The 23,195-nt window shown below is 51.1% G+C and overlaps 11 protein-coding genes across 11 annotated transcripts; 8 read left to right on the top strand and 3 right to left on the bottom strand.

The window, feature by feature from the left end:
• Window positions 1-496: 496 nt before the first annotated feature.
• On the top strand, window positions 497-2,616 carry N7474_005426 (uncharacterized protein; the record flags this gene model as incomplete). Its single annotated transcript, XM_057196841.1, has 2 exons — window positions 497-1,615; window positions 1,669-2,616. The coding sequence occupies 2 exons, from the start codon at window positions 497-499 to the stop codon at window positions 2,614-2,616; spliced, it is 2,067 nt and encodes a 688-aa protein (XP_057054237.1).
• A 473-nt stretch (window positions 2,617-3,089) lies between these two features.
• N7474_005425 (lipoate synthase) lies at window positions 3,090-4,343 on the top strand (the record flags this gene model as incomplete). Its single annotated transcript, XM_057196840.1, has 1 exon — window positions 3,090-4,343. The coding sequence occupies one exon, from the start codon at window positions 3,090-3,092 to the stop codon at window positions 4,341-4,343; it is 1,254 nt and encodes a 417-aa protein (XP_057054236.1).
• A 530-nt stretch (window positions 4,344-4,873) lies between these two features.
• N7474_005424 (phosphoserine phosphatase SerB) lies at window positions 4,874-6,394 on the bottom strand (the record flags this gene model as incomplete). The annotated part of the gene is made up of 3 exons (XM_057196839.1): window positions 4,874-5,197; window positions 5,258-5,515; window positions 5,567-6,394. 3 exons carry the CDS (start codon window positions 6,392-6,394, stop codon window positions 4,874-4,876), a joined length of 1,410 nt encoding a protein of 469 aa, XP_057054235.1.
• A 698-nt stretch (window positions 6,395-7,092) lies between these two features.
• Window positions 7,093-8,014, top strand: N7474_005423 (uncharacterized protein; the record flags this gene model as incomplete). Its single annotated transcript, XM_057196838.1, has 2 exons — window positions 7,093-7,150; window positions 7,881-8,014. The coding sequence occupies 2 exons, from the start codon at window positions 7,093-7,095 to the stop codon at window positions 8,012-8,014; spliced, it is 192 nt and encodes a 63-aa protein (XP_057054234.1).
• Window positions 8,015-8,239: 225 nt separating this feature from the next.
• N7474_005422 (uncharacterized protein) lies at window positions 8,240-9,662 on the top strand (the record flags this gene model as incomplete). The annotated part of the gene is made up of 7 exons (XM_057196837.1): window positions 8,240-8,550; window positions 8,607-8,686; window positions 8,920-8,933; window positions 9,093-9,124; window positions 9,175-9,234; window positions 9,316-9,365; window positions 9,421-9,662. The coding sequence occupies 7 exons, from the start codon at window positions 8,240-8,242 to the stop codon at window positions 9,660-9,662; spliced, it is 789 nt and encodes a 262-aa protein (XP_057054233.1).
• Window positions 9,663-9,718: 56 nt separating this feature from the next.
• Window positions 9,719-10,711, top strand: met16 (phosphoadenylyl-sulfate reductase (thioredoxin); the record flags this gene model as incomplete). The annotated part of the gene is made up of 2 exons (XM_057196836.1): window positions 9,719-9,902; window positions 9,963-10,711. 2 exons carry the CDS (start codon window positions 9,719-9,721, stop codon window positions 10,709-10,711), a joined length of 933 nt encoding a protein of 310 aa, XP_057054232.1.
• Window positions 10,712-11,737: 1,026 nt separating this feature from the next.
• Window positions 11,738-12,457, top strand: N7474_005420 (uncharacterized protein; the record flags this gene model as incomplete). The annotated part of the gene is made up of 1 exon (XM_057196835.1): window positions 11,738-12,457. The coding sequence occupies one exon, from the start codon at window positions 11,738-11,740 to the stop codon at window positions 12,455-12,457; it is 720 nt and encodes a 239-aa protein (XP_057054231.1).
• Window positions 12,458-13,508: 1,051 nt separating this feature from the next.
• N7474_005419 (ankyrin repeat domain-containing protein) lies at window positions 13,509-15,245 on the top strand (the record flags this gene model as incomplete). The annotated part of the gene is made up of 2 exons (XM_057196834.1): window positions 13,509-13,879; window positions 13,928-15,245. The coding sequence occupies 2 exons, from the start codon at window positions 13,509-13,511 to the stop codon at window positions 15,243-15,245; spliced, it is 1,689 nt and encodes a 562-aa protein (XP_057054230.1).
• Window positions 15,246-16,565: 1,320 nt separating this feature from the next.
• N7474_005418 (glycoside hydrolase family 16 protein) lies at window positions 16,566-17,701 on the top strand (the record flags this gene model as incomplete). The annotated part of the gene is made up of 3 exons (XM_057196833.1): window positions 16,566-16,662; window positions 16,714-17,002; window positions 17,068-17,701. The coding sequence occupies 3 exons, from the start codon at window positions 16,566-16,568 to the stop codon at window positions 17,699-17,701; spliced, it is 1,020 nt and encodes a 339-aa protein (XP_057054229.1).
• A 545-nt stretch (window positions 17,702-18,246) lies between these two features.
• On the bottom strand, window positions 18,247-19,194 carry N7474_005417 (Zinc finger C2H2; the record flags this gene model as incomplete). Its single annotated transcript, XM_057196832.1, has 3 exons — window positions 18,247-18,811; window positions 18,868-19,001; window positions 19,054-19,194. The coding sequence occupies 3 exons, from the start codon at window positions 19,192-19,194 to the stop codon at window positions 18,247-18,249; spliced, it is 840 nt and encodes a 279-aa protein (XP_057054228.1).
• Window positions 19,195-22,501: 3,307 nt separating this feature from the next.
• On the bottom strand, window positions 22,502-23,143 carry N7474_005416 (glutathione S-transferase family protein; the record flags this gene model as incomplete). Its single annotated transcript, XM_057196831.1, has 1 exon — window positions 22,502-23,143. One exon carries the CDS (start codon window positions 23,141-23,143, stop codon window positions 22,502-22,504), a length of 642 nt encoding a protein of 213 aa, XP_057054227.1.
• Window positions 23,144-23,195: the final 52 nt, after the last annotated feature.

Here is a 23,195-nt window from a genome sequence, read left to right as displayed (position 1 = left end):
CTCCGTTGTCTCATTCTCAGAGTGCTCATGACGATATCCATCCACGTTGTCCGGGCTCCTGCAGGGTCGCGTAGCCAACCTCGGACATCGTTGGAATGCAAGGACAGCCCCCCGACCTCAGACTGACTATTCTCTAGGGCCCGTGTCTGGCGCAATGGCGCCCGTTCGTGCCGCAGTGGGGGGGCAATCATTTCACGCCTGAAGGAGCAATGGCCTGCTGGACATGCCGGTTTTCGCGATGGCAGGGTTTCCTCAAGGGATATTGTCAGGCGAACCTGCCAACCCCCTCCCTCCCCACTTAGGCTGGGAGGCTGATTCGCGCCACTCGGCTTGTATAAGGGTGTATCGAGCCCCTTCACAGGCGGGCTGGTCTTGGTTTCTGCTGTATCAGCTAATCTCTTCATTGCCTTCTCATCTGGCCACACCTTGTACAACCCCCCATTTTGCTTCTTTTATTTTGGACTAGGGTTTCATTTTCCCTCTTTCAATCCTACCCATGTCCGCCATGGACTGCGGTCCCGGAAGCCTGCCTCCCAGTACATACTTCCCGCCTCCCCGTCTTCAGACTCATGTCAAGAACCAAGACTCCAGTCTGTCATCGGCGAGCCACGGTGTGATGGCCTCCGATGACCGGTTCCCATCCCCACGCCGATGGTCTCCAACGTTCCAGCCGCGGAGGAGGAGTGGTAGACAGTACCCGAACTCTCTGTCGTTCATTCCCTCGCCGGCGTTGCCCCAGTCCGAAACCCACGAGCAGGCGCCTTCACTCCGCCGACGTCTAGCCACTCGGGCACCGCTGACCATCTCGCCATTTCGATCAGTGCGAAGAATGAAAGAACCTTTCCAACTGATGCTACCGTCGTCGCCAGTCTCATTGGATAGCGCACCCGCCTTCGGGGACAAATCATTGGAACCAGCAGACCCGGTGGCTGCTATCTCATTACGAACCTGGAGTTCCGATCAGAACTTGAACGCTGCTAGCTTGGAGGCGTTTGGTCTGCTCCCCAGCCCGCCGATTTCAGATTCTCACACTGCTAGTGCGGCAGCTGAGGAATCATATTTCGACAGTAAGGCCGAGTCTGATACCAACACCGAGGTTGAAACGGTGGATGAGGATGCAACGCCGGGAGCTGAGGAATCTATTAAAAATATCGACCAGGAAGAAAAGGTCACATACAAGGCCTACCGTCCTCCAGGATGGGAAGACACCGAGCAAGATCAGCGGAGGACAGACGTGACGAATGTGCATGAAGCACATTCGCATTTTGTTCGGCATTGTGAATCGATTGATGAACCAGGCCCCGAGCTTGTTCAAGATGAGAATGCTGTATCTGCTGCGTCTCCAGAGCCGAAGACTGAGCAAGCCTCTATCCTGGGCAGTTCACCCAGAGTCCATCGGGCGAGAACGGCCACAATGTCAAGTGAGGCTAGTTGGATACCCAGCAACTTCTCCTACTGTGAGCGGTGGCTGCAGTGCGTGCCACACGATATGTTGGATGGTCAAGATGAGCATCCACCTGAATTTAATCGGCGTCAGTTCCGGATTGTCGAGAACGATCCTCCAATGCCCAAGCTGGACATCATTCCCGGGGCCAAAGTTCTGGATGAACCAGTGGTGAGTGAATTCCCTTCCCTTACCAAATCGCATGATTCTAACTATTTGTACAGAGATTCGCAGTCGCCAGCAAACCAAAGTTGGTTGATATTGCTCGACAATCCCCAGTGCCTCCACCATTACCTCCACCATCTTTATTACCCACAAATGCAGTACCTGCCACTCCAAATCTACGCCAAGTGGAAGTATCTGCCTTTAGCCCCGATACTCCCCTCAACATGTCCGACAGCGGATATGGCACTCGTGATTCCGGCTACTCTGCCGATAGTTTCCATGATGATAGCAAAGACGATGAATCCTACACGGACCCAGGTTCCTTGACATCAGACAGTGTCACGTCCACCGTGGTCAATGACAGGCCTGAATCCGCGCAGGGAGAGCGCAACATTTCCCCCCAACCCGAGATTCGCTCTGGTAGCGTCAGCCCCAAGGCATCATCGCCCAAATCCGCTTCTCCACAGTCATCCGAACTGTCCGAGAAGGAAGAAAGAGAGAACCTATGGAATCACGAGTGGACACTGGACCAACTGGACCATTCCGTGAAAGACTTCCCACGCCATATGCTCCGGCTGACATCACCTGTCGTAATTCATATCCGCAAGAACGAAGAGAAAGCACTTCTTCGACCCTTCCGCACCATCTTTCCCGAAGTCGCAGAAAATCTACTGGACTGTCTCTGCGCCGCTCTCATTGCTCGCAACTACCTCGTCACTCTCTCCTCTATTCACCGACGCAAACCGTCCCTCTCCCAGCGCAGCGGCACATACGCCATTGACTCCGTGCCCACCAAGGCATACTCCACGCTAGGAATTCAGCTCCCATCGGGTTCGCCCGGCCGCATCAAAGACCGTGTTCTCGGCTCTCGCAGCATAGAGCTTCGCCGAGAGCTCGAGAAGATCGTCGACAATCTACTATTTGCTATCTGCGGACGGTCGGATGCCATACTGAAATCGGCCGTCGAAGTTCTAGCGCAGGTCCTTGAAACCACCGCCTTGGATTGATTCCACACGCTTCCGCATTACGTTCTCCCTTTCACCTGTTCTGTTTATGCTCCCCTTTCTCTCTCAGCGGGTTTCTTTTGGTGTCCGGCTCCTCGATATCTGATTCATAGCCATTTTTCTTTGCATTCCTGCACTCTTCATACCCGCTTGCATTGTGATTCATTCATTTAATTGGACTGGACTCTGCCAAATGTCTTGGTTGCCTCTGCGCTTGCGCTTGTGTTTGTACAATTAGTCTGGGACTTAGCAACCATAATCATAATGATTTATTCTGAGATATTATGCCAATACGCAGTAATTCCATCTATGTGTAGATAATGTCATACTCTGTTAGCTATAGTTAGTTCAACCGCTTTGATAGGGCGACCGGGAAACTTTTTATCTCCACGTGACTTTGCCGTTATCAGGACAGGCAAACTATTCCGATTCATTTCTGCGCTTCCTCCATTCACCACAAACACTCACACACCACAATGGCAGCTCCTTCACGAAGTCTGCGGCATCTATCATCATCTGTGAGAGCATCCGTCTCTCGTCCATCTCTCTCGGTAGGATGTCGAGGCTACGCAACGACCGATCCCTCCTCCGCCACCACCTCCGATGCTCCGGGAGTCACCCGGCGACCTCGAACAACCTTCCAAGATAAGCTGAATGCAGGCCCCTCATTCTCCGATTTCGTTTCCGGGGGCACCGACAATGCACCGCTCGACCCATCCGAGGCGTACGCGCTCAAAACCGCGCTGGTCGGGCCAGCCGGGCGCAAGAAGGAAATGACCCGTCTGCCCTCGTGGCTGAAGACCCCGATCCCCGATTCGAAGAACTACCAGCGCCTGAAGAAGGATCTGCGCGGATTGAACCTCCACACCGTCTGCGAAGAAGCCCGATGCCCCAATATCTCCGACTGCTGGGGTGGCAACGACAAGTCTGCCGCTACGGCGACAATCATGTTAATGGGCGACACCTGCACGCGCGGATGCCGCTTCTGCAGCGTTAAGACCTCGCGCGCGCCTCCGCCGCTGGACCCGCACGAGCCTGAGAATACGGCTGAGGCTATCTCGCGCTGGGGACTCGGGTACGTGGTGCTTACGAGCGTGGACCGCGACGACCTTGCCGACGGCGGCGCGCGCCACTTCGCCGAGACGGTTATAAAAATCAAACAGAAAGCGCCCAATATCCTGGTCGAGTGTCTGACGGGCGACTACCGGGGCGATGTGGAGATGGCGCAGCTGGTTGCGCGGTCCGGGCTCGACGTGTACGCGCACAACGTCGAAACCGTCGAGGCTCTCACGCCCTACGTCCGTGACCGTCGCGCTACATTCCAGCAATCGATCCGCGTCCTCGAGGCTGCGAAGGCCGCGAAGCCTGATCTTATCACTAAGACCTCGCTCATGCTCGGCCTCGGCGAGACGGACGAGCAGTTGTGGGACGCGCTTCGCCAGCTCCGCGCCGTAAACGTGGATGTCGTCACGTTCGGCCAGTACATGCGCCCCACGAAGCGCCACATGGCTGTCCACGAGTATGTCACCCCGGACCGCTTCGAGCTTTGGCGCCAACGCGCTCTCGACATGGGCTTCCTCTACTGTGCCTCTGGACCTTTGGTCCGCAGCAGCTACAAGGCCGGTGAGGCTTTTATCGAGAATGTTCTCAAGAAGCGACGTGCCGGGTCGGGGACTACGGAGCGGACGGTTGACCAGACCATTGCTGCGGCCGATGAGGCTACTCGATGATTTTGCTTTTTGCCTTGAAAAAAACTTGTATAGACCACAAAGTTCTTATATTCATGTCTTGCTTTGTTTACTGTTTCATATTGGCGCTAATTTGCATTGTCCTGGGCTGGGTTTTCATTCTTATTTCTCATTTATGCAGGGGTTGCTGCTTTCTTCTCGTTCAACATCGAAAGTGCTTTACTTTGTACTACCATCCAATCCACCTTTTGGAAACTACGCATCAATCCCCTGAGACGTCAACCCTCAGCATGGCTGTCATACCTACTTATTCCAACAAAAGAATGACTGCAAAAACTGGTATCTCTCAATTGACTCCATATATATGTACCAGATCCCTACCAGATGCCCAGGGCTCCCCTGCTCCCAACTCGGTGCTGTTATATGGATATGAAACCACGAAACTCCAGGCTTCTTCAGCAAAGATCTCTAATCCTAGTGGGATCGTGAGCTCGAGGGAAAAAGCATAAATGGCTCCTATGAAGGAGATGGACGTTTATCAAAAATCAATCCACTCTGGAAACACTGTCTGTCTAGTGTGCCTTGGAGGTCAACTCCACAATATCCTCATGATCCAGACCAAGCACGTAGAGTAGATCGACCATGCTCTCGCCGTTGATGCGAGTCGGTGCTTCAAGCTGGACCTTGGTCTTGGCGCGCCAGGCGACACCGAGGCCGGCAGCGTGAAGCATCAGGAGATCATTGGCGCCGTCGCCGACAGCGATGGTCTGGGCAATGGGAATGTTGTTCTCGGCTGCGATCTTCTGCAGCAAGGCGCGCTTCTGGGTCGCATCGATGATCGGGTATGAGTCTACCAGTTTACCTGTGAGGGTCTTGGAGGTCTCGTCGATTTCGAGCTACATCGGGGGTGGGTTAGCGGGAAAAGTTACTTTTGCGGTATATTTATTGCGCCTTACGTGGTTGGCGACTGCATAATCGATGCCCAGTTCTCCAGCGAGCCACTCGGCCAGAGGCTGGAAGCCGCCGCTCAGCACTGCGATCTTGTATCCAAGAGCTTTCAAAGCGACGCAGAGTTCCCGGGCTCCTGGGGAGATGGTGAGAACGCCCTTCAGCTTCTCGAAGACGTTGGCAGGGACGCCCTTGAGAAGAGACACGCGTTCTTTCAAGGAAGCGGCGAAGTCCAGCTCGCCATTCATTGCTCGCTCGGTAATTTCCTGGGGTCACGGTCAGCTTCTGTCAGATGCATATCCAAGAAAACGACATACAGAAACCTCCTTCTCCACCCCGATCTCGCGGGCAATCTCGTCAATAACCTCGTTCTGAATAAGGGTGCTGTCCATATCGAACACAGCCAACCGCTTATGCCGACGGAAGACGCCCTCCATCTGCAACACTACCTCGACATTCCACTCGCGCTCAAACCGCCAAATACTTTCATGCTTGCGCAGATCCGCAAACGGGAGATACTCCGGGTTTGGCGGCGGGGAGAACGTGACCTCAACCACACGAGGCTGCGCGTCGCGATCTAGACAGCGGTGCGAAGTGTTCATGCGCCGGTACGGCGTTGGCAGGGTTTCGATAATCTGAAGGAAATTGGTCAAGCACATCTGCGAGACAAACGGCCCGTACAGGTGGTCCAACGGCTCTGGTTCCGGGGCTGGCGGCTCGCGCGGGATCTTGTCCATGTCCACTGTTGGGGCGGAACCCTGAGGAACCTCGGGGGAGGGCAGTTTGTCGCCGGGCACGAGATTCGGGGACACATCCGGGTGGAAATGGGGGTGGATGGGGCTCGAGGACTTGTAGAAGATGGTCGCCACTACACGCGGAGTGCCGCTGGGGAGGAGGTTTGACTGGTGGTTGAAGATGCTGTGGACGATACCGCTGTCGGTGACCTTCTCGGGGTCTGGGCTGATCGGGTTGGAGTTTAGGGCCAGATTCGACATGCTGTCGTCCAGCTGGCTGCCCAGGACCTCGCCAATATTCTGGCTGATAGGGTGCGGCGGTTTATATTGCTGGTGATCCTGAATGAACGACGGGCTTCGCATCTGGCCTAGCGATGGCCGCGTTTGGCGGGGGGAGTTGGAATCAGCCATGTTGCGTTCTGGGCGGAGTGTAGAAGATGTGCAAGGTGTTCAAAGAGCGAGGATCCTCCCGCAGCAGGAGAGAAACGTAGTTCAACGCGTTCGGTCACTTGCTGATGGTCCACAAAAAAAACAGCCAGGCACGTCAGGCACGTGGCCTCCCATTAAGGGTCACATGATTGCCAAGATGTTGTATACCAACCCTTTGCAAGCAGGGAGGAGTGCATCGCTGATATTAATATGGTCTAGTCGGACTCCTGAACAGAGCGATGTCCAGAATGACGGTGCGATAAGTAGCCGCTCTTGATTATGATGGAGGCGGCGGAGGAGGCCCTACATACATTGATGATAGTGATAGTCAACCCTGTCTTTTCCCCCCAGGAGGATTCACGAGGGAACAAAAGACAAGACCTCCACGAAATTAATATTTGCAGATTTAATGCTTCTTGCTACGGAATAAAATCTATATGAAGATATTTGGTCTATTTCTTTATGTTTTCAGTATCGCCTTCGGATCAGTGCTCAGGCTCTTCTCGCACGGATTACGGAACAGGAATCCACCCGAGTTGAAACTGTTGTAGAATCATCTAACCCCAGCTGGATACAATTTGGCCCAATCACTTGCAATTGGTGCAAAAACACCCTTCAAAATCATCAGAAGCCGCACAGAGGCGAACCTCCACCCGCTGCCAAGAACCAGCCTCCGCAAGATGGATCGCATGGAAGCCTCGGAGACGATTCCCCGCCATAGAAAAGAGCTGCTCATCGGTTAATCCGTCTCTTTGGATTACGCGAGCGAGACTACTGCGGGTGGTTTACAATTCTGGCTAGCGGTAGCTATAAGACGCAGTCATCTCGTATTCCTCGTGAACAGATATAAACCGCCAAGACATGTCGACTGCGCATCGGGATGTTGTATTGATCCGATTTTGGACAAGCGATGAATTGTGCAATCCTATAGGTTTAGCATATGGCCCGCAATTGTGCCGAAAGTCTGTTTGTCTTCATAAATGTAACTCTGTGGCTCTATCTTGACTTGGCATGAATACGATGTGCACTAGCGTCTCGGCGACGGCTTCCTGGGCCCTGAATCCAGGCCAATGCTCAACTCCACAAAACCATTCCTTGATGCGCCTCTGGCATTTGACAATTTATACATGCCTGCTAAAGCAAAATCAAAAGATTGATAATTAGACGTTTCAAATTTGGACAGCAGAGCTTTGTTTTCCAAATATTCTAATAGTATAATCAGACCACTCCTTATCCAAGAATCCTTGCGGTCAGTAAATAGAGCCCCATGGTGTTCACTTAATTCTTGAAGATTACCAGGCACCGCCAAATTACTCCATTACTCCCAGGAACAATAACTATGTAATCATCTGCATGACAACCCGCCCATAGCCAGGAGCATTATTTTAGCAATCTGCCTTGGCAGCTGACGCCAAAGCGTAACCGTTGCCTGAGGACTATCTCCACATGTATCTATGTTTACATGCAGGGTGCTGCGCTCCGCTTCTATACGAGGCGCTTTTCCCCGTTAAGCCGTCACTCCGCTTGCAACGTCAAGCAGATATCAATGTCTTGCTTCTAGGCGAGACTATCTTTACCTATTCAGTCGCCATTCTCCAGTAGCTGCATGTCCTTCAGTTGTGAATGCTGAGTGTCTCGTCCTCATCGGGGTTTCTTTTACGAGATGTAATTCAGACGTTACGGATGTTCCGTGATGTTTCAGGAGTTCTCGAGGTATAAATATGACCATGTTTCCATTCATGAGAATATCTCATCATCGCAATCTTTCAAACAAAAGCCCCTTCTTCAATTCCTCCACAGTTTACTATCCAAACCAACCCCTTCACCATGAAGCTCCAAGCCACTCTTGCCGCAATTCTGCTGCCTCTGGTCGCCCTCGCTGCTCCTGTCGCTGAGGCTGCTGCTGAGGCTGCCCAGGCTATTCCTGTGGCCAGGGCTCAATCTGCGCGTCGCGCTACTGGCCTTGAGGAGCTGAGCAAGCGCTCCAAGGTCTCGTGCAAAATTGTGAACAGCGATTCTGCCCAGGTGAACTGCCGCAGCGGACCTGGTACTCAATTCTCGGTTGTTGGCTATGTCACCACCGGTGACACCTACACATTTCACTGTTACGAGTCGGGCAGTTGCTACGAAAACAACTGGTGCGTTTATCTGGCTTTCCCTACAACGGTTTTCAGCTTTACTAATTGTGATTTAGCACCTGGGACCAGGTTCCGCTTGAAGGCGGCGGCTACTGCTATGTCAACGGCTACTACACCAGCAGTGCGTGTTCTGCCGGTATGTTGGATCTTACTTCTTGAGAACGATATATGCTGACCGGATATTTCCAGCCGCCCTCGGCACGTGCTGATCTCCTGATCTTTGTCCACGGTGCCCCAGTCTCTTGCACTCGTAGCGTGTTGGCAGCCGGGGAAGAGGGTCGCTGGTAGCTAGCTCTGCTTGATAGTTCCAATGAATTCTAAGATGGTGGAAATTCTAGTCTACTCTATCGTAAACAACCAATTCTATAGCGCATCCCCAGGCAGTACGTGCCCTACCATACAATAAGAACGTTGTATACTTGTGCATGAGTAAGCGGTCACATGACCCGCGATCACATCACACGAATCATCCGATCGGAGCAAAGCAGAGCTGGCACAGGCACCTCATCCCGGTCCACCATGGCATCTGAACCGCAACTTAGCTTGTCATCATCATGATGCGATCTCTGTGGAGGTAAACCGCGTGTCGATCGATCTTCTAGAAACCGGCTAACAGCATTCCAGGGTCTCAAACAAGAAACGCCCCAGGGTGGATTGGTCAGCGTCCCCAGAGAGCATGCATTGGTCAGCTCCGGTTCCCAGCGCCTTGTCGGAAGATTGGGGGCCTTCGAAGCGATTCTTTTCGTGTTCGGCCTGATTTCTCAGCGATGATAGCAGCGTCACGCTGGAGCCTGCTTTTGGCTGGGGATGTCTGGGTACGGGGACCCACAGCGACCCAAAGTGCAGGTATTGCGTGATTGAATTTTTCAGCAAGCTCCTCGATGCAGCAGGCGGTCATCCGCAATGTCGTGATTGCTGCGCCGGCAGAATGGCCCGGCAGTGGGCCAGAGGGCATCGGATGGAAGATGCCAGGCACGAAAATCCGAGATGATGTCGTGATTGCCCCTGCGTTTCCTTATATTCCTACCATTGTCATCTCAGACTCCATCCTCAAGCTCTCTCGTGCCTCCCAAGTTGTGTCCTTGGTCCCATTTACAGCTCCAAGTCTCTGATCTATACTTGCATTGCATTCTTCTACCCTACGCCCACACACTGAGCACGTCCGAAGATGCCGGCCAAGACGCCCGTCAGTTACCCCTCGGATTCCGAGGCCATCATCGACTCTCGAGATGCCGCCACGGAGTCTGGATACGTGAGCGGCTCTTCCAGTGTAGACTATATCCCTGAGATTGTCTTCACGAAGCCTCACCTCCAGTTTCTCAACCGCCAACTCCAGTTCCTCGAGCCCCAAGGTTCGTATCATGATCTTTCCCCATCCCCGCTTGACGCAAATTTTGACTCATAGCCACCAGATATCCTGCGATGGTGCATCACCTCGCTCCCTCATCTTTTCCAGACCACCGCCTTTGGGCTGACTGGACTCGTCACTCTGGACATGCTTTCCAAGCTGGATGTTCCCCGGCCACAGATGGTCGACCTCATCTTCCTCGACACTCAGTACCACTTTGCTGAGACTCTTGCACTGGTAGACCGTGTGCGGAAGAGGTATCCCCACAACAACGTGCACGTCTACAAGCCCGCCGACGTCGAGAGTACCGCTGAGTTCGAGGCCAAGTATGGTTCCCGTCTTTGGGAGACTGACGACCAACTGTACGACTGGGTCGCCAAGGTGGAGCCCGCCCAGCGTGCCTACCGCGAATTGAATGTCCACGCCGTCCTCACCGGTCGCCGCCGCAGCCAGGGTGGCAAGCGTGGTGACCTTGACATCATCGAGGTCGACGAGGCCGGCCTGATCAAGGTCAACCCCTTTGCCAATTGGTCCTTCGACCAGGTCAAGCAGTACGTCAAGGAACACAACGTTCCCTACAACGAACTTCTCGACCGTGGCTACAAGAGTGTCGGCGACTGGCACTCGACCCAGCCTGTCTCTGAGACCGAGGACGAGCGTTCCGGTCGCTGGAAGGGCAAGCCAAAGTCCGAGTGCGGTATCCACAACCCCCGCTCCAAGTACGCCATGTATCTTATGGAGATGGAGCGCAAGCGCCAGGAGGAGGCTTTGACGCAGGCATTGCAGACACAGCTGTCGCCGGCAGCCCAGTGATCTCCCTTCCTTGGTTCTACCCTCTCCATTCGCATTACCCTGGCGTTGTTGTGATACCTCTTTGGCTTGATGTTTTATGAGCGGCATTGTCGATTCCCCCCTACATACAGGCTGGCGTAAAACGTCATGTCCATGTTTGAATTTCTGTGTTCCTGTCATTGCGAAGATGATGCAAAAAAGCATACCAACTCCACATCCTGGTTGGCAAAATGTTCTCTTTTCTGTATATACTGGAGTTCGATTCCGTCCTCGGTCCCATAGAGGGACTGTTGAGACATGATAATAATGACCTTTGCATAATAGAATGTAAAGAAGATCGTTGCATTCTACTCATAACTTTTTCCTATATGCGTATCTAGTTTCTTGTAGTCTCGAAATGTACATCTCCCCCTTTTCTCGCCCTTGTCCTGAAGACACGAAAATGGGAAGTGTGAGATCGGGAATCGTCTTACAGAGCTCTTATAGCCCACGCGCGGTCATATATTCGACCCCTTCTGTATTTAATTGTTGCTCTACTAGTCTTTTACTCGCTTTGTCTTATAGAAGCATTTCAAACGGATCACGTGAACCTCGAGCCCTAACTTTCTGAAGCGAAGATCTCTCGAGCAATCCTCACACTTAGGGTAGAGAGACTAAAACTTGTCAATTGTTACATTACTATAATTTGAATGATAAACAAAACCATTTTGGGTCCCGTTCATTCCGTAGGGGCTTGTGAAGGGGTCAAGGCTTAGTAGGAAGGACGGGGCTTTGGCACGTGACAGCTGCGCCCGGGATTAGTCAGGGTTCTCTGAGTTCCAGATAACGTTAATGGTTCCCCTCAGCTGAGTGCTCGAGCGCAAATGCTGCGCCTTCGTCATTTGCCGTTACATTTGTAATCAAATCGTCGAACCTAACTTCGTGCCAGAGTTTTGATCCCAAGATCTCTTATAAATAATCTCTCAGATAGTCTTAGACTCGCCCTGATCGGTTTTTGTCATCTCACGCATTGCTCTGTCGAACGTATCGATTCTACCGTCAACTACTATGGCTACAGCACAACGCAAAATCAAAGCAGTCTTCTTCGACTTCATGGGCACCTGCCTCGACTGGCACAGTAGCGTGGTAGCATCATGCCCTCCCACGATCGCCAAGGAAGATGCTTCTAAATTAGCCCTTGAATGGCGCAGACTATACTTCATCGAGATTAACAAGCGGTTCCGACAAAATCTTGAGCCTGAAGACATCGACCAAACGCTTTCCCGTGTCCTAAGCCTTGTTCTCGAACAATTTCCAGACCTAGGACCTCATTTTGACTCTGACGTCACGCAACAATTAATTGCAGCGTGGCATGCCCAGCCAGCTTGGCCAGAGGTCCGAAAGGCAATCCAGAGTATCCAGGAAGATCTTGGTCTTGAGGTTTTCGTTCACGCGAATGGCACGACTCGTCTCCAACTTGATCTCACTCGCTCTTCGGGATTAAGCTTCAATATGATGTTTTCAAGTCAGTTGCTGGGTGTGTACAAGCCTAGCCCTGAGGCGTACAAGAAAGCCTTGCAGCTTGTCAAGCTTCAGCCGGAGGAAGTAGTTCTGGTCGCAGCGCATGCATATGACCTGCGCGGAGCCCAGAATGTTGGAATGAAGACAATCTATGTTCATCGCTGGACTGATGATGTTGACGAAGACATGCTGAAGGTGAAGAATGAATTTGGCGTGTTTTTGGAGAACATGGAAGGCCTGCCTGCTGCAATTGCGAGCATGTTGTAAATCGGCATCATCTCTTTGGTGTGAGTGTAATGATCAGAAATCTCAATTCCAATTCTAATGTCATTTTCATTTGCTTCTTTAAACAGTGTGTGTCCATAGGCAAATAGTTTATTTCCTGGCGCAAGCTGCTTTTTAAAGAGTCCAGTTGGTAGTAAGAAAGTATGTCGTTCAGATAACCTTTTTGTTCTCCAAGCATACAATACGAATTCAATGTGATGTAACTCGGGGTGACGATGAAAAGGCAACGGATAGTACGTGGTGTTTCTTTAAGAAATCTTGGTCTTTCTTCAACTGGTAGCTTCTACAGTCGCGTGACACCTCAGACCTGGATTCTGGGATAGAGTCAGGTAGCGACCTTAGTGAAATCGTTCCGCTGCCTGACAGAAGACGCTAATGAAGATGCCATCCAAGCGGACCTGCGGAATGACTGTGCGGAGTTCTGTTTGAGCCAGTCGCGCTTTAGTGTTGCATATGATGACTGCGCCAGTGGTAGGCTGTGGCACCAGGTCTAATGGCGAAGAATCCCACCTCTGGAGATGTATGTTTGAGTGGTACAATGTTAACTTCAGCCTCAGCCATCAGCCTTGGCACTGTGCGAAAGAGCCCAACTATGACCTTGGCGGTTGTTTTCAAGAGGTTATCTCCATTGCTCTACTAACCCAGTGTGGGATACAGCCACTTCGAGTCATCTTGGTCCACACTGATGCCGCATATGTGATTGTTTGTATAAAAGCAATCTATGTATAAAATATGAAGTCACAGTTTGCACAATCTGAGAGCCCATGGGCAGGTCGGTGGTGCTCCCTGCCCGCCCGTAGGGATCTGAGCACAGCCCATGTGGGGTCACTCAAGAGGCTGTACAGAGGCCTAAGCATGCGTGCTTGCACTTCTACTTACAGTAGTCCCTGTAACCCCTGTTTCGGCCCCCATTATAATTGGCAGAGTCTGAGATAAGTTACTAATCAACGGCTGGGGCGGTAATTGACATTTAAAACAAAAAGCTTCACGGGGTTCGGAATCTATTTTCATACACGCCCACATCCAACCCACCATGGCGACCACATCGCAACATAAGGGTGCCACACCTGCTGAGCAAGTCGTCGCCGTCCATCCATTGGCCGAGTCGCTCTATATCGCCGCAGCGAGGTCATCAGGGCTGCTTAATCAGGTTCAGAATGAGATTGGGCTGTTTCTTTCAGTGCTGAGTACAACTGAGCCACATGTCCCGTATATTCCCAAGGATAGTGCCCAGGGTGCGAGATTCAGCAAGACGTTAGACGACTGTCATCAGGTCTTGCTGGACTTACAACGATTCAAGGAGAGCCCTGAAGGCGTAGGGCTTCAGAGTCAAATTTCGGACTTGAGAGACAGATTATCGGCTTGTATGGCTGATCTTACATCTTTGAACACTGATTTGATGAAGTAGGCATATGACTGCTTTCCAAAGTCTAATTACTAATTCTAGCGTAGGTTCTCGCAAGAAACTGTCGATCGCAAATTGCAAGCGTTCATCGATGAGATACAAATGGGTATGCGAGATTCAAAGGTTGTTTTGGACGCCCTGAGCGGGGTTGCCCCCATAGACGACAGCCCTGAATGGCGGAAGCTACAACAGGAATTGGTGACAGTTGTAGGCATCAATCCTGCGCTAATCAAAGAAGACCGCAAATTCATTGTGGCCAAGTTGAGAAGTGCTTTCCCCCAGCAGGGAAACCCACCTAGCACTCCTGGCCCAAAGCCTCCTTCTGTCAAACAAGAAACCTCCTTAGTACCTCCAAGAGTCTCTGACGACGGTCATTCCGACAAAGAAGTTGCACCATCTACAAACATACCCATATCAGTGGCTCCAGAAGTTGGTGTAGAAGATTCAGACAAACAAGTATTGCCCAATAGGGACCTTCCTATACTAGTCAGAACCGAGTCCCAAGACCCCTATTCAATGAAACAAGCCCTGCCACACGACAACTTCCCAGCACGAATGGCAGCCACTACCGAGGCACAAGAACCAACGACGCAATCGCAGCACGCGCCTACACACAAGAAGCCCAGTGACATGCGCAAACTATTCTACCAACTCCGCCACGGCCAGCACGATTTTTTCTATCACATCTCATGGGGCAGTCTACCGCAAGTCAGAAAATGCCTCGAGAAAGGCGCGAACGTCAAAGTCATGCATGAGAACGGATCCACACCACTAGAAATGGCAACATCTTACGGCTACGAGGATATCGTTCGCCTACTCCTAGACTGGGGCGCAGATATTAATCAATTATCTGCCGGGCGATTCACTGCACTAGGAAGAGCTGCTGCAATCGGGCATAGGGGACTAGTCCAGCTTTTACTTGAGAAAGGAGCATCAGTTAATCGCGGCGATAAAAAGCCGCTCTCTAAAGCTGCAGAAGCAGGATACGAGGATATCGTCCAGATACTGCTGGCTCTCGGTGCTGAAGTGGATCTAACAGATAGTTCTGGTTATACTGCGCTGGGATATGCTGTGAAGAACGGGCACGCGGCTACCGCACAACTTTTGTTGGACAATGGGGCCAAGGTCGGCAGGTATTCGAATATCAGAGACAGACATCCTCTTTATGTCGCTGTTGAGAAGGGCTATGTGGATATGGTACGATTGTTGTTGGCTTATGGGGCTGATCCTCATGCGAAAAATTATCACGGGGTTAGTCCTTTGTCACTGGCTGTGTCGATGAATTGGAGCGAGGTCGTGGTAATTTTTGAGCAATTCGGTTACTTTCCTGAGTCCATTGGATATACCGCCGTGCAATATGCTTAGGGGCAGAATGCATATATTCAGGGTGCAGCTCTACTAGAGATCAGAAGTAGACCATTGCGACTTCAGCCGCAAAGTATAGAAAATAGATACTTGCTAGATGCCGGTCTTCGTCGGTTCCAAAAAGCATATGTGCTCTACCATGGCTGACAAGGCTCTCGCTCGGCCTTTTCATCCGCAAAGTACATTTAGAGCCATGCTGCGCAAAGCAGTCCGTTTTGAAAGGTTGTAGGATAAACTCGTATAGATGCGCGAAAGTTCGACAATTGACCGACTGACTAACATGAGCCGATGGATCTGCAGGTCGGCGTAGCGAACCAAAAGAAAGAAAGTGCCTCTCTCGATCGTAATAGTGAGAGCTGATAGAGAAGGGATCCAGGCGAGCGAAAGCAGCGCAAATTGCACTCGAGGGATTGCGGAGCTAGAGTCGCGCCAGGGACAATAGGGGGTGGCGGAGCTCGGTAATCCGGATCAATAGCAAAAACGCCTTAGCAGCAGAGCATGGACGAAGATAAAGAGCCAGGAGAAGCGGGCGCGAAAAACAGAGGGTAGTTGAAGGGGCGAGGGAGGGGACTTTATAGAACCACGCACAGGAAAGCTCGAGACGACAAAGGGGGGCTAAAACTAAGTGGTCAAGGACCGCGCTAGCAACGCAATTTAATAACTATCCGATGTGGTGTAGTGGTAACATCACCGTCTCTCACACGGTAGCCCGGGGTTCAATTCCCCGCATCGGAAACTGTTTAAATTTTTTTGGGTTTCAACATATATTAAAACAACATAATCATGATCAGGATACAAATGAATTGTTTTTACTATTGACTTTTTTTTTTGAACAGAACTCTTTTTGCAGCTTGAAAACAGCGTTCCCCTTTGATAGGGCTCGGCCCCGGCTGCCGGATGGGGCGACTTTGCACACGTAAACTTCAAAACAACTGGGGCAAACACGCAAGCTCTACCGTCATCAACCACCCAAGCCTTTTTTCCCCTGGAGCATCTAGTGGCTTCTCATTGGCCATTGACTGAATTTGCAACCGCTATCATCGATGTCCCCACCGTCCGCAGCCAATAATCTCTATGATCCGCACGCACTCTTTTCGTTCCCGAGATGATTCCCAAACATGTGCCATCTAAATAAAGAAATATGGTACACTTTGTTCATTGTCGGTTGGTAACCGAGATTTCTTTGACTACTCTATAATCAGCGGATTTCCCCATCCAACCCCGTCTGTTCGCTGTACATATCTCATCTCTTTAAATTGCGGATTACCCTCATTTTAAGACTTTTCGCTCTGTTATTCTCATATTCTTATTAACTGCGTCATGGCTATTAAGTCTTATCTTCAGTGGGCTGCGGTTCTCGCGGCGTCAGCCCAGCTTGGTGCTGCCCAAACTTATACCAGCTGCAACCCGCTAAAGAGTATGTTTTGGGCTCCTGTCCAATGCAGCATGTTACCCTAACAGTTCCTAGAAACCTGCCCAGCCGACACCGGTCTGGATCAGTACCGACTCAACACTGATTTTACCACCGGTTCATCTGCCTTCAACCACTGGAATACCACCGGCGGCACCGTGGAGAGCACCTCTCTCGGAGCCAAGTTCACCATCGCTGAGGAGGGTGATGCCCCAACCATCGAGAGCGATTTCTATATCTTCTTCGGCTATGTGGAGATTAAGATGAGAGCGGCCAATGGTACGGGCATCATCAGCACGGCGGTGATGGAGTCTGATGACCTTGACGAGATCGATTGGGTATGTTCGTTCGTATACTATACTACATTCCGAGCTTACACCAATTGCAGGAACAAATTAGTACCTATGACAGCTCGATCGAGACCGACTACTTCGGCAAAGGCAACACGACCAGCTACGACCGCGACACAACTGTTAGCGTCTCCAGCCCCGAGGAAACCTTCCACACGTACGCCGTGGACTGGACGTCGAGCAAGATCGAGTGGCTCCTAGACGGCAAGGTGGTGCGCACGCTGGACTACGCCGCCGCAGTGGACGGCACAAACTTCCCGCAGACGCCGATGCGCATCAAGATCGGCATCTGGGCCGGCGGCGACCCAAATAACGCCAAGGGCACCATCGAGTGGGCTGGTGGAGAGACGGACTATACCAACGGACCGTTCACCATGTACGTTGAGTCTGTCAACATCATCAACTACAACCCAGCGCAGTCGTACAAGTACACCGACAAGACGGGCTCGTACACCAGCATCAAGACGTCGAATGGCACTACCTCCACCAACTTGATTGCCTCGTCATCGTCGTCCAACTCCACGGCCAGGTCTTCAGCTCTCGCGTCAGCGAAGGTGTCTAGCTCTGCTGCTGCTGCTAGCGCTAGTGCTTCCGCCTCTTCCTCAAGTGCTACGTCCACTTCGGCCGCAGCTTACTTCTCTCCTCTGCTTGGTATCGTTCTGGCCGCTTTTTTAGCTGGTATGGTTCATGTGTAAGGAGATTGGCTCATATGTGGAAAGTGTACAGGTGGTTGAGGAGCGGAGTGTGCATGTACATTTACCAAACATCTTATTTGACATAGTACCGGTGTGGTAGTTGAAAAGAAGGAGTGCCGTGTATTTTTTGGGTTGTCAATTGATCTGCAGCTTAAGCATATCTTTTTCATCTTGCGCAAGGCTAACAATAAGGCTGAATTAACAAACGCACGTCACACAAGGCTGCAAAGTTTATTTGAGCCCCTCGAACATTATGTCGACGACAGCTGTACTACTTCTCTAATGTTTATATTTTATATGGTAGTTGAAAGTCATTATAGTTTCACAAATTAAATTATTCATAATACATAATCGTGATCGCTATAACCCGATGTCGCCGTCCCTTGCATACACGCGCCAGAATTTTTCAGATAACACCAGAAACAAATCTCAAATGTTCCTGAACATGAGAGGGAAAGAATAGGGCAACTCCAATGGTCCTTGAGGTATCACATAAACGCGATGAAACACATAAAACACGTAAAACAGTCAAACAGGTCAATTAATCAGCATATAGCGGGCTGGTTATAGCCCATGGGGGAAGCCGAAAACTCATGCAGAGGAGCAAAGCTGTCGGGGCTAGGCCACGACGTGTACTGACAAGGAGGAGGGTAGGCCATGTCCTGCGTCGGAACAGGCCCATAGTGGAACGGGAGCATGTAGTGGTCCATCTTCTCCCAGGGGACAGGCGAGTCAACTCCTGAACCCACGTCCGAGGCAGGCCCGTGGAGATACGGGTCCAAGATCTGGGGCTGCTCGTAGAGGAAGGATGAGGGAGAGGCGGCGGGGCTGGCGAATTCGATTGTTGGGATAGGAGAGTTGCTCAGCTCAGGGGTGGTGGAGTAGAAGTGGCCACTTTCGACAGAGTCTGGGATCTGATTGAACCATGCGGCGGTTGGTGGGAGAGAGGCTTCCATGCTGGTCCAGATGTTGGGGTAGGATGTTGGGGCCGCGTCGGTTTGGATGATGGATTCCACGGGGGCATCGGTGGAGGTGGAGCGCGGTTGCGAAGTCGGTCGGACTCGGGACGAGTTGGATCTGGTGGATGAAGCGCGCGAGGGAACTTGGTTACTGTAGATGGGTTGTTAGTTTAGGGATATGTGAGTTAAGAGGTTTGAATTACTTACTGCTTCTCCAGGTGGCGAGTCAGGTAGTCGGATCGATGAAAGGTCCGCTTGCAGTCCTGGAAGGTACACGGATAGGACTTCTTGGTGTAGTGGCGCATCTCGTGCCGCCGGCGGTGCTCAGCCCGAGTGAAGACCTAGCGCGAAGTTAAATTGGGTGTTTGTTTTTGAGTTAAGCGATAAACATACCTTTTTACATCCGGTGTACTCGCACACGTGCACGCGCTTCCCCTTCTTGGCTTTGCTAAGGCGATGGGTGGTGGGGGTGTAGGTGATGGGCGGAGACATGTCTGCGCCAGAAGTGATGTGGTACTGGTCGGTGTTGTTCATGATGGCGGGAGTACCCTTAATAGCAGGGTATAGAGAGGGCAAAGGTGAAGTTGAAGTGTAGGAAGAGGGATTGCTAGTAAACATGTTGAAAAGTTGAATGTTGGAAGAGGCTTGAAGAAACGCTGAAGGAAGTCTGATGAGAAAAAAGAACAACAAAGGGGGCACAGATAGACTCTTATAAAGACCCTCCAGGAGACTATACATAGCAAACTCGCGAGTTTTATTGAAGCCTGACAGGGGGTCAGGTAGCGTGTTGGAGCAACCTTCAAAGGTTATGATCGACCAAACCAACAGCGTCGGAGGGTCTTTAGTTTAATTGGAAACAGAGAGATCGTCCAGAATTTCCGAAGGAGCGCATGCCTAGCGCACGCCGTCTCTTCTCTCAAGGAGGCCATCCACGTGGTGGACTTGGAGAATGGCGTGTTGGAAGGATCAGGGCTAGCCACGAGAAAGTGGACGTGAGGGGCCCTTTTCTTACTCTCTGGGGTGTTATTCTCGACGATGAACCGTGCTGCCGGGATCGGTGGGTCAGGACCAGGCACATAGGGTTGGCAGGGATCGTGAAACACCAGTGTGGCTTAATTTAGGTCATTGCAAGAATGTCACTTGCATCGTTAGAAACAAGCGAGCACTCTAATGATGATAAGGAAATCAAGCCAACAAGTATCAAACTCATTGAATCCAAAAATAGCCCACTGGGCTTGTAGGTACTCGTCATTATAATTGCCAAATAATGCTTTGTTTTGTTCGAGTTCTAGCATCTATACACAGTGTCTACGCACAATTACACCAAGTACCAAACCCGGATGGATGAACCGCACGGCCAGAAGGGTTCCACTCAATTTTCCCCCGAACACATACGTTATTCCTTTGTTGGCCAGCCAGAAATGGAATCTCTTGAGCATTCCGCCCCCACAAACTGGATCATATACTCAGCATCTAGCGTTAAACGTCGGGCTGGAGCTCTACATAGACTTAGCGTTCATGTTCTGCAGACGACGGAGACCGAGATTGCAGCAACGACCCTTTCCCAGCCACAGAGGATATAACAAATCCTTAATGCACTTGGCAGTCCCGCCCGCAGATCGCTTGTTTGGCCAACAGCCCCCACTCTATTTTAAGCTTGAACACTAAGAATCTGCCCGATGCATCCGGATTCCTTTACGTCGCAGGTATACAGACACAACCTATCCTAATTCTCTGATACCTCTCGCTGTCTGTTCCTGTCTTCTCCTGTTCTCGACAACCCTAGAACGCAAAATCAATCAGTCCCACTGAGAGCCCGCTCGCCTAACAACTCACCCAGCTCACCGGTACCAGACTTGCGGCAGATCATACCATGCCTGGCTAGTGTGGCGCCAGTTTTCCCTTGGCCAACCAGGTCCACTTGGTTCCTGGCCCAGCACTGACCGCGGCCAAACCCCGTTACGATTCGCTAATCCCTGCAAGTGCATCCTGAGGCTCATATTAGCGTCTTTGCTCCCTTTACTATTTCTGGAAGCACGCACCCCTGTACCACGTTGACGGCTTGAACCGACCTACCCCATCTGATGATCAGGGAGCTAACAGAACACCGTCGTGCGCTTCTTCAATCGTTGAACTTGGAACGGAGGGTTAGACCATTTCTCTTACATTTCGAAATATTAGCTTATTACGTCGCTACACGTAGCTAGTTATGAGAACTAGTTACCCAATTCAATTTCTCATGACCTTGCGTTTCTGTCGTAGTGGCAGTATGTGGCGGGTTACGCCCAGCCCCATTTTAACAGTATACTGAGATATTTTGGTGCTTGATGGTTGGTGCCTTGTGCCGTTTGCCCTGCGTCAAGTAATCCCGTCCAATCGCAGATCGACCGTCAGGAATTAACGCCTCAGTTGTAGGAATTAAGGAATTACCCGTTATGTACATCCGATCTTAGTTAGCTATCCCTGTTTCGCACGGCACTAATGAGTGGGACTCTTTAGATGACAAAGTGTGATTCGTCGCGAAACCGTCATCCTGGTCATTCCTAGTGTGGATCTTTTATCACTAGAGTTGATCCTTCTCGCGTGAGTTTGTGAAGATCACAATTGTTCCTCTGGTGTTCTAGGCGCATATTACTCAACCAGTGAGAAAGAGGCTTACGCGTGGCAATCCAAGGCCGGAGTAATAAGCAAGTCATGGGGATTAGGGGTACGGTGACTCCGTAGTAGGGGGATTGGCGTTGGTTGAAGATCTGGGTCTGACGAAGTCGAACCAGTTGCTGATAATGTGCTATGCACATAACTCCGCACGGTATTGGGTACATACCATGAAAGAGGAAAGTGATGGACGCGCTCCATACTGTGGTAGGGATGGAAGTACCGCGCTAACAAAATCAATGGACCTGACCACACGGTATAGTGTTCATTATGCAATCCGCCCCCAGGGTCTCTAAACAAGCTGTTGGACAGAGTTTCACCGATAGCCAATCGATGCGTATGCTCAATGCATCGGTGATAATCGAGGCTGTTTCACTACTGAGAAGCAAATCCGGGCCGCTCCTTATCTGGGGAAGCACCTTTAGTCCCAACCAAATTACCCTACTTAGTATGGCGCGTTGTTCCAAATCCTGATGTACCTGGCCCCCACGCTGACCATGAAAATTTGGAATTTGACGGAGAGATTCAAGGGCCCAGAAGCGAGATCGACGTCATCGCGATCATCTACTTCTGACTAATGTCAGCGCTAGTTAAGTTGGCATTTCTAGTCGTTGGTAAATTAACTACGGGGCCAATCCAATTTGTCGAACTCGTTAATTATTCTGGGTGGCCATGGATATAGGTCGTTGTGCCTGGTGGAATTGTGGCCAAGGCCAGTATGCAGCCACTTATCCTCAGGAGATAACGCGTCAGTCACTTGTAGAAGAATGAAATCATCTCACTCGTTATTTCTAGTATCAAGGGTACCCAAGCCGCGACAGAGATAAATGCTCAGCAGCCACTTGCGCAACACTCTTCCTTCCAAACCCCAGCCAGTGAACCCCATTGACAAATCCCAAAGCCCACTGCTATTTTTAGTCAAAGTCATCTCGCTAGGTATTTCTGCCACTACAATAGAGGCAGTTACTCACCAGGCCCTCCTTGGGAGAAACTCACTTCAAAACCATATCTACTTAGTAAGGGTTATCCATTGGCAATCCTAAAAGCCGTTAGCTATTTGTAGGTAAAGTCATTCTCACTGGGTACTTCAAGTCAAGCTACGCTAGAGGCCATTGCCAAGCTTTTACTTGCTAAACAACGCCCCTTCCTTCCAAACATTAACCAGTAGATCTACGTATTGACCCTCCTAAAATCCCTCTGCAGCAAGAACCTCCTTAACAGCGTCCCTCGCCCACACCCTCCCCGCCAAAGCGGCATATCTCGGATACAAAGCCTCCATATCAATCTCCGCTCTGGACCCCCACCGAAAGAAAACAAACAGATAAGCATCCACAGCCGTGAATGCGTCGCCCACTGCGTGGATCTGGCCATCCTTCAGTCTGGACTCAATGGTAGCATAACAATCCTTGATAATATCCCGCCCCTTCCCCTTCAACGCCTCCCTCGCAGTGCCCAGGGATTCATCTTCGAGAAACCGCTCCGGGAAGCAAAAGAGCCTCCAGCCCTGCGCGTGCAGCGTGCCCGAGAGCCAGTTCATCCATTCGTACGCGCGGACGGTTTCCATGGGCGTTGAGCCGAGCAGGTTTTTCTCGGGCGCGAGTTGCGAGAGGTAGGTCATTATCGCGGGGACTTCGGTTAGCACGGTGGTCTTGTCGATAACCAGTACCGGAACCTTCTTTTTCGGGTTCAGGGCGAGCAGCTCGGGGGAGAAGTCGTTTGTTCCTACTTTTTCGGCGGACAGGCTGTATTCAGCTCCGCATTCGCGGAGCACTATGTGCACTGCTTGGGAACACTCGCCGGAAATATAGTAGAGTTTGTGGGCGGGCATATTTGTTTGTTTCTCGCCGTTGACTTTGTAATTAACTAGGTGTACATATCCA

The sequence above is a fragment of the Penicillium riverlandense genome (genome assembly GCF_028828495.1).
Source record: "Penicillium riverlandense strain IBT 135883 chromosome Unknown utg000003l_segment0_segment0, whole genome shotgun sequence".
NCBI classification, from domain to species: Eukaryota; Fungi; Ascomycota; class Eurotiomycetes; order Eurotiales; family Aspergillaceae; genus Penicillium; species Penicillium riverlandense.
This window is presented reverse-complemented; position numbering and strand designations above follow the sequence as displayed.